General features: G+C 44.8%; 1 protein-coding gene across 2 annotated transcripts in view; it reads left to right on the top strand.

Moving 5' to 3' along the window:
* The window catches only part of specc1la (sperm antigen with calponin homology and coiled-coil domains 1-like a), a 25,109-nt gene extending 16,189 nt beyond the window's left edge, over positions 1-8,920 (top strand). For both annotated transcript variants that reach the window (XM_062543473.1, XM_062543472.1), the window contains 6 exons: positions 1-24; positions 214-331; positions 1,305-1,407; positions 2,903-3,019; positions 3,725-3,784; positions 4,130-8,920. The exon at positions 1-24 is cut by the window's left edge and continues 66 nt beyond it. In XM_062543473.1, coding sequence (XP_062399457.1) covers positions 1-24; positions 214-331; positions 1,305-1,407; positions 2,903-3,019; positions 3,725-3,784; positions 4,130-4,219 — 512 coding nt within the window. In that variant the 3' untranslated portion in view covers positions 4,220-8,920. The remainder of the gene's footprint in view (positions 25-213; positions 332-1,304; positions 1,408-2,902; positions 3,020-3,724; positions 3,785-4,129) is intronic.
* Positions 8,921-9,865: the final 945 nt, after the last annotated feature.

The following is a 9,865-nucleotide window of genomic DNA, read 5'->3' as shown; positions in this document are numbered from 1 at the left end:
TGGACTCATCCAAAGCCATCTCAGGTGTGTGTGTGTGTGTGTGTGTGTGTGTGTGTGTGTGTGCGCCTTTAGCCCTAACCTATGCAGTAAAGTATGTAGTGGATGGTGGAAGGTCATGCAAGGTCACTGAAATGTTGTCAATGAATCTGGAACATTGTGTGTGTGTGTGTGTGTGTGTGTGTGTGTGTGTGTGTGTGTGTGTGTGTGTTTCAGTCTCTCGTAGGAGCAGTGAAGAGGTTTCAGCTCCTGAGGGCAGCTCTGGCTCTTCCCTGATGGCTGCCACTCCTCTCAGCCTCAGCTCACCCTCACCCACAGCACGCAGCAGACTCAGGTACACACACACACACACACACACACACACACACACACACACACCACACACACCTCGCCCACAGTACACACCTCACCCTCACCCACAGCACACAACAGACACAGGTACACACACACACACACACACACACACACCTCGCCCACAGTACACACGCACACACACACAGAGGTCAAAATAAACGTTTTGGCCTACTAGCCTAAGTGGCTGGTACTGTAGATAAAAAATAAAAAAACTGAACAATGCTTTTCATGATTATGAAACTAGCCTATCATTAGCTTATTATACAGCTTTTCTGAACACGGCCAAAGTTCACAAGTTCCGCTTCAAGTTCCATTCAAATGAATGGGCCTTCCTAATATTCAGAGGTCCAATAATAATATAGCCTATGATTAGACAGTGTTGAAGTGGAGCGAACCAATTATGTTGCTCTTGGTCAGTAATCAAGGATGTTTGCTATAATGACAGCTGCAAAAATATGACCATGGCAACGGGTTTTGAGCTATAAATAGCATCTTTTATGTAATTATGTGAGTAGTTTGTTCACTATCTTTTAAAGTGAAAGTAAGCAAGTAATAGACTACCTTTTTATGTAACATCTGAAACTTTCAAGTTCTATTTGTGTGGCGAGCTAGTCGTTTTCTCGGCAGATGCATGAAAGGGTAACCAAATAACTGTAAGACTTGTGAACTTTCATTTTCTCGTTTTGACAAGTAACCGCATGGCCTATCTGAAAATAAATCCTGACAATGTCAGCATTGGACATACAGTATCACAACGCTGTATATGTGTGTGTGTTTGTGTGTTGGTGTGTGTGTGTGTGTGTGTGTGTGTGTGTGTGTGTGTGTGTGTGTGTGTGTGTGTGTGTGTGTGTGTGTGTGTGTGTGTGTGTGTGTGTGTGTGTGTGTGTGTGTGTGTGTGTGTGTGTGTGTGTGTGTGTGTGTGTGTGTGTGTGTGTGTGTGTGTGCACGCACAGAGAGGAGCGGAAGGACCCATTATCTGCCCTGGCTCGAGAGTACGGGGGCTCCAAAAGAAATGCGCTGTTGAGGTGGTGCCAGAAGAAGACAGAGGGATACCAGGTGGGTTTGTTTTGTGTGTGTGTGTGTGTGTGTGTGTGTGTGTGACCAGATGACCACACCAGATCCAGTTCAGTCCCAGTTGGAATGATTTCTGTAGCCGAAGGCCCGAACCCAACTTAGCAGTTGGCGACGGTCGCCAGGAAATATTCCCTTTTAACGAGGTTAACCGCAGATCCAACTTGGCTCAGAACTTCATCAGCCCAGGACCCTTTACACAGGCTATGGGCCCCTTACACAGTCTGTAGGCCCCTTGTATAGTCTATGGGCCCCTCCAGGTCAGCCCAGGGCCTTGGCATGAGCTACAGTGATGGGAGACCATGGTGGTGGTAGTGTAGTGGCAGTGTAGTGGCTAAGGAGCTGGGCTAGCATGCAATAGCCTGTGGGTTTAAGTTGTGGGTTCAATTCCCAGCTTCCACCTTTATGCCCTTGAGCCAGGCACTGAGCCTGGAGTTTCTCTGAGGACGTCCCTTGTAACATAATTGCCATATGCAAGTCTATTTGGATAAAAGCGTCTGCTAAATGAATATTTATTTTATGATTTTATTTTATTTCATTTTATTTTTTATTTCATTGTTTATTTAGATAGGGACAGTGCATATTAATGGATATCAGTACAAGTACACAATGTAAATATGCTAGAGTTAGCGCCATCGCTAATTTTCATCTATACATACATTATAGGAGGAAGTGTCCGCGTGTGTGATCCTAAGGTGTGTCTCCTTGGGAAAGCACCTGTGGGAGTGTGTTTACTGAAGCGCAGGCTAGCATGTCGAATAAACACATTACCAAACAGCCCCCTGTGCCCAAGGCAGGATCCAGGCCGGCGGGTAAACCGCTCGACTGGTCGGCCGGTAAACACTTCTGTTTGCTCGTAGATGGCAGCCAGGTACTCGGCACGCACTGTGAGCTCAGGCAAATGGTGCCCAACAGGAGTGGAGTGGGACTCTCCTCAGAGGAGAACACACCTGAAGGAGGCTCCTCTGACCTCCGTGCACAATTTGCACATGTTGATGACTCGAAGATGTTGAAGTCGTTTTGATTACAAAAGTAGGGGACACGGAGTAGGAGTTTTCTGCCTTTATTGATAGTAACAGTGGAGAGTGACAGAAAGTGAATGGGAGAGAGAGTAGGGGTGGGATCTGGAAAGGACCACGGGGCGGGAATAGAACCTGGGTCGCCGGCGTGCGGTGCAGGTTCCCCAGCCAGTTGTGCCACAGCTGGGGCCTACGTGCATCACACAAGTTTTGATGACAAAAGTAGGGGATGGAGTAGGAGACGGACACACATTGACAAGCGTGATTTATTTTTACAGTGTTTTGCGATGTTTTTTAAATTGGTTTATCTGTAATGTTATTTAAACTGGTTTGCTTGTGATGTTCTTTTAAAACTGGTTTATCTGTAATGTTATTGTAACTGTTTTATTTGTTTGTCTCTTGCCTGTCCATCTCTCCATCGCTGCCCCTGCATCTCTCCCTGGGGGCCCCCTGGCGTGTAGAACATTGACATCACTAACTTCAGCAGCAGCTGGAATGATGGCTTGGCTTTCTGCGCCCTCCTCCACACCTACCTGCCTGCACACATCCCCTACCATGAGCTCAACAGCCAGGACAAGGCAAGGCCCGCCAGGCTGCTGCTCACTAGCTGCTCGACTAGTGTGTGTGTGTGTGTGTGTGTGTGTGTGTGTGTGTGTGTGTGTGTGTGTGTGTGTGTGTGTGTGTGTGTGTGTGTGTGTGTGTGTGTGTGTGTGTGTGTGTGTGTGTGTGTGTGTGTGTGTGTGTGTGTGTGTGTGTGTGTGTGTGTGTGTGTGTGTGTGTGTGTGTGTGTGTGTGTGTGTGTGTGTGCTTGTGTGAGTTTGTGTGCATCCAGAGGTGTTGGGCACATATGCTGATTGAAGAGAAAGATGCTGTAAGTGTTAAGAGAAGATAATCAGTCTCCCTGTGAGAAACATGGTGCTCCAGTGCTCATATCAAACAGACTGAAGACCAACACATCGCTGCTGGACATACAGAATCACAATATTACCAGGCCTGAATTTGTTTGTGAAGTTAAAGTACAGTAGAATATGGAAATTCAGTTAGTCATTTGTTAGACTATTTAAATTGAAATTACATTAAACTGATGATCTTGAAGTGGTTGCAGTACACACAGACATTTTGTTTTTCAATGTAGAATCATACTGTTAGTGCAACATAATTAGAATTAAGTTCAAGTTTTGTTGCTCTGTGCTTTTGGCATCGTAATGGCATAACAAACTGTGTGTTTGTGTGTGTCTTGTTTCGAGTGTAACTGACTGTGTGTTTGTGTGTGTCTTGTTTAGAGGCGGAACCTCACCTTAGCCTTCCAGGCAGCGGAGAGCGTGGGCATCAAGTCCACTTTGGTAAATTACTCAAGCATCTGTGTATCTCTCTCTGTCTCTGTCTCTGTCTCTCTCTCTCTCTCTCTCTCTCTCTCTCTCTCTCTCTCTCTCTTTCTCTGTCTTTCTCTTTCTCTCACTCTGTCTTTCTCTTTCTCTCTCTCTGTCTGCCTGTCTGAGATATTTGTCTCCCTTTGTCTCTCTCTCTGTCTGTCTGTCTGAGATATTTGTCTCCCTTTGTCTCTCTCTCTGTCTGTCTGTCTGAGATATTTGTCTCCCTTTGTCTGTGTCTGAATAACTCATTTACTTTCTCTCCCTCTCATACTTGCCCCCTCTCTCTCTCTCTCTCTCTCCCTCTCTCTCATGCAGGATATTAATGAGATGGTCCACACGGAGCGGCCGGACTGGCAGAGTGTTATGACTTACGTCACAGCCATCTACAAATACTTTGAGACATAAGCTTGCCTTCCTCCTTCACGTCTCCATAGAGACTACAGGGCAGACCTTCCACTCATATCTGCCATGTCCACTGACCTCGCTGAACCAAATAGACAGCACATGAACCAGTTTCCAGCTTTACCTCTGCAGTCCCCTGCACAGCACCAACACAGTGTTACCACTACACACCAAAAACCCTTTCTCTAGAACCCCAATGGACCATCTCTCTCTAGAACCCCTGCACATCATCTCTCAAGAACCCCAACAGACCATCTCTCTAGAACCCCGACGGACCATCTCTCTGAAGAACCCCAACAGACCATCTCTCTAGAACCCCAACAGACCATCTCTCAAGAACCCCAACAGACCATCTCTCTTGAACCCCAACGGACCATCTCTCTAGAACCCCAACAGAACCATCTTTACATCAAAAGATCCACTTTCCAGAACCTCAACACCTCATTACCCCAACATAGCAACTCAAACTTCAATTCCCCTGCATCCCCTGAACTCCTGAGCTTCTCAGTGTAACCCCCAAAACACACTGGAAGCTCCTGCGCAGGGGCCCTAACCCTAACCCATTCAGCTGCACAGGGGCCCTAACCCATTCAGCTGCACAGGGGCCCCTAACCCATTCAGCTCCACAGGGGCCCTAACCCATTCAGCTGCACAGGGGCCCTAACCCATTCAGCTGCTTTGGGGCTCTGACCCATTCAGGTGCACAGAGGCCCTAACCGTAACCCATTCAGCTCCATAGGGGCCCTAACCCATTCAGCTGCACAGGGGCCCCTAACCCATTCAGCTCCACAGGGGCCCTAACCCATTCAGCTGCACAGGGGCCCTTACCCAAACCCATTCAGCTGCACAGGGGCCCTAACCCAAACCCATTCAGCCGTGTAACCTGCGTTGAATTGAACAGCAGCACCTCGGACCGGGACTTGAGTGTCCTTGCAATCGAGCTAAAAGCCCAGGCTGCTAGCTCTCTTACTAGCCTGGCGAGCACAGGGCTGAGCCGTGCTGTTAAACACAAGGCAAGTTACACTGATGCTGTGACCAGGGAGCCCCAAACACTAACACTCAGCTGCATGGAGCCCCTAACTGAAACCCATTGAGCTACAGATCAGGTCCTTTACTGCGGAAGGCCTGGGACTTCTAAAACGTTACTGTGAAGTTGCCAGTATGATTTTAAACCCTAAGCTAAGCTCTAAACTCTGAGCTCCACGGTGGCGGCGGCAGTCAGCGCTGCCAACGCCGACGTGGAATAGAACACTGGGCCCACCTGACGGGATCTCGCGTTCACCTGTGTTGCCGTCATAGGGGCCGTGAAGAACACCTGCGTACAGCTCAGTCTGCATAATGCAGTACCGTACGAAGCTCCGCCCCCATCAGGACACAGCACTGCACTACATGGAACTCTAAGAGGCCTCCTGTGCACGGGAGCATCATTTAGTGGATTTGTGCTCGTTTGTATTTTGAGCACAACTGGAGCTGGCTTATTTTGAAGGAGAGACTAACTTCAGCCAGTTAAACCCCTTGACTACATTCCAGTGCCTGTCTTGCACACCTTCGATGAACAGTTACACTAATGAATGAAATCGTGAAGTGCATATTTAAGGTGCCTTGGGTAACACTGCTGTGCTCATTTTAAAAGGTGCCTCAGATCACTCTCTGATACTCACACACGTAGTGTTAAGGTAAATTGAGTATCAGTCCACTAAGTATTCAGTTGGTCCATTACAGACTGATATAACTCAACACAACATCCGAAGCACTCTAATGCCGCATTCCACTTGTCTCCTAACGCAAGTAGTGATTCGGAATGATGTCACATCCGTGTAAAAACCTGAGCTGGTTCCGTTCCAGGTGTCAGCAAAGTCACGAGAATAAAATGCTACCGTTTAGCAGTGGTCTGTTGTTGGCAATTGTTACCAGATATAGCAGCACACATTTACACAAACAAAAAGTCATTTTTTCTGTTCTCTGTCTGTTGTTTCTACGACTGATTAAATGAGACACAGACAGAACTGCTAACAAACAGGGCATATCTACGTTCTCATTAGCTGGTAATGGGCGCAGCCATCTTGGAATTTTGAACTCGTGGTACTCTGGGTTCGAATGAGCCAGCGAGTCGGGATACAACTTCAGGGGATGTTCAATTTGCAGCTTTCGTTTAATAGCTCGGGAAAACAACTCTGTGACCGACTTGGGCAGACAAATGGAATGCGGCATGAGGCCAATCGCCCAGCATACAGTGATGCAAGAAAGATTTAACTTTGAGATTCTTGGAAATCTGCATAAATTTGACCTACATTTTGTACATTGTACATGTACATTAGGATATTTTTGTTAGCAGTAGAGTAATTATTCACAAATAACAAAATACAAATTAAGTCAACAGTTAATGTCCTTGGTGTGAAAGAGTTTGTGAACAACTTGAACATTTGCTTCAATTAAGTTCCACAATTTGATTATCAATATTACACCAGTTAGGATTAGGAGGAATTTTGGTATTTTCCTCTGCACACAAGTATGCCAGCTACACTCAGCCGCATCAAAAATAAATAAATAAATATTTGCACATTGTCGTGAAAACAAATCCATTTTGACTTAAGTCATATTTATGCAGTTTCAGAAATTTCTAAAATGCTCATTTTTTTTGCTGAACTGTAGTTAACACTGTTATGCATGCCACACTCTAAGCATCCTTTTAGCCAGGCACCCAATATAGCTAACTTTATTAGCCAGGCCCCCAGTATAACTAACTCTATTAGCCAGGCACCCAGTATAGCGAATTCTACAGCTTGTGCAGTACCCTAATCATCCTAAGAGTCAGTGTATAACAATTGTAAAACAATCATGTACACATCTGCCTGTACAGCTCTTCTTTTGGAAAGGCATTCCACCATGTGTTATTTCACCTTTGCTCTCTGAATCTCTTGACTTACATCTTGATTAAGGTTTCAGGAATAATTCCTACGTGTTTTTGTATAGGACACTCCTTTTCCACGGACTGGTCACTAAAAAGCAGGACTTTTTAGTTAGCTGAGATAAAAAACCAGGTCTCATTTCTTTGTATGATCTTGTGTTTATGCTTCACTCATATCTAGAAGTGCCCAAGGCCTGTCTTAAACTCTGTGTGTGTGCGCGCGCGTGTGTGTGTGTGTGCGTGTGTGTGTGTGACAGAGTGACATGCTATTTGTGTCTTTGCGCTTGTGTACTTGTGCCTTAATGCTTCACCACCTGAGACATTCTCGTGTCCTTGACCTTGTGACCTCATGACCTTCCCTATGTGTTCATGTGTGTTTGGGATGGTGCCCAATGATGTTTTATGACCACCATCTTTAGTCTCTATCACAGGCACGCTTTTTCCATTAAATATCAGTTTCCTTCAGAAGTCATGGAGGTGTATGTTTGTATGTGAAAGAGCATCACTGGCTTCTAGCTCCTCCCTTCTAGCTCCCCCTGATCATCTGAGCGTGCCCCGTAGAATAAAGAATAGCTCTTTATCTAAACCTGAGGGTAGGTTGGGCGTTTTGTCTAAATATAGTAAGTAGACAAGGTAGTCCCTGTCTCGGCACCCAAACAAAGCTGCCATTGTTCTGGAAGTGTGCGGTGTGGAAGCCAGTTGTGTTCTGAATGACATGCTTCTGTCCTATGGTCTGACTGGAGTTGTCACTTCTTGTAAATGCTGACAATACTGTATGTGTCAACACATGCCAACTTGATCATTTGTTCTGCTCAGTGAAGGAGCCATCATCGTTATTTACATGCTGTGAAAGGAAGAGCTATGCCAATTACTCAAGTTAACACTCACAATTTACATACTTCATCCTCATTACATGACCATTGCTGAACTACAAAATCTTCCTGCGTTGCATTTTAGAAGGCTAAGTTGCTATTCTTCATATAATGGAAGTCACTTATACTTAACATTACCTTAAATTTCACATGCTCTTAAACTAGTGGCTGGATGTGAGGTGAGCAGTGTTTCCAACTAGGTGAGAGTTGACCCTAACACTAGAAACGCAAAAACAATCGAGCAATTCTGTACCAAATTTGTACAAGATGATTTGTACGATAAGCATGAAGGAAGTATGTATTTTTCAACTTCATATCTTATGAATGGAGTTCAGTGGCTTTGGCTGTTATCAAGTGTAGCTGGACTCTGGAAAGGTGAATGTGTTTCTGAATGTGTGTATTGCAGCTCATAAACAAATGTGCGACCGTGTATGCTCAAGGTAGACGCACACATGCTGTTCTCTTTCAGGCAACCCAGAGGTTCTTCCTGTAGTTGCTCTCTCGTGCATAAGATGGAAAACATCAACTAAGACTACAAACTCCTTGTCCTTCATGTTTGATCGATTTGACATGGACAGTGACCAGCCTTTGACCCGAGTTGTGGACACAATGCTTTCACTCTCATACTGCAGGTTGGATGGCCATTGGGCTGCCAGCCACACAGAAATAATTGATGCTTTCCTTTCAGCCTTCATCCTCATGGCCTGCTTCAAGAGAAAGCACAGACCTCTCTTTTACATTTGATTTGTGTTTGTTTATTTTTATAATTAAATCTATTTTGAGGAATAGATCAAATATCCCATACTGATGATCAAGAGGGCAAAAGTACTGATGACTATCAAGGTCACTTGGAGCCTCTCCTGACAGTTGGTCGATGGAGTGTATTATATGTCTATATTTATATTGGTTAGAAATATTAAATAAATAAAAAAAACTGCACCAACAAAGCTGAAGTTGACTCTGGTTTGTGTCCGTTTAAGGAAAGCAGAAGCGAAGGAGTTTCAGTGTCCAAAGATATATTTTAACCGATACTTCAGACACAGCGTCAAGAGCCTTCCTCTGCAGAAAGCCTGTTGCACTTTAATCGTTGAACCATGCCGTTTTCTAAAGCGGATAATCTCCTTAAAAATATATTTCGAAGTCGATATTGATGCGCATAAACCTAGAGGTTGCCACGAGCAGAGGGCTCATGCAGATCTTTCCTTAACAGCGCAGTCCCCGCCCGTGCAAAGAGGAAACGAGCGTATCCGAGGTTCGCTTGTGCGCGCCGTGGTTGACTGAGCCAAAGCGGTCCTTCACGCCTGGCCAAAGAAGCAGAGCGCACACCGATCGTCAGCATCCAGCAAGTGGTCGGTAACTGGTGACTTTACCTCCGCTTTTTGAATAGTTTGAGTCGCATTCATATGAATAAACGACAGTTTAGCCTTAGGCTAACAGATTAAACAAACCAATTGAAGGGGAGTTTCCAGCATTGCGGTTTCACTACTTTAAAAAGCGTATTTCCGTTCTTCATTTCGAGGTGAGATGCATTCTTTAATATGACTAGGTCTACCTTTGCTTTATTATTATTTTATTAGTATTGTTATTTGTATTATTATCATTATTATAACAATAGCTACTATAACTTTTTACAAGCAGTCATGACTTGTTAAGACTAGATATGTGACCTGCAGGTTTCATCACATTTTAGTGGCCCATAGGCCTATCCAGAATTGAATATAACTTAACAGTCCTACTTTTGTAATCATATGTTGTAGGATTAGTTGCATATCAGCTCATACATTTTTAGTTTAACCATTTAGAAAATCTGTAAAACCTAAGATTCATTACATCACTATTTTCTTGTATAAGCTTGTAGGCCTGTATCTG

The sequence above is a fragment of the Sardina pilchardus genome, chromosome 8 (genome assembly GCF_963854185.1).
Source record: "Sardina pilchardus chromosome 8, fSarPil1.1, whole genome shotgun sequence".
NCBI lineage: Eukaryota > Metazoa > Chordata > Actinopteri > Clupeiformes > Clupeidae > Sardina > Sardina pilchardus.
The sequence above is the reverse complement of the archived record's forward strand: the minus strand, read 5'-3'. Positions and strand labels throughout refer to the sequence as shown.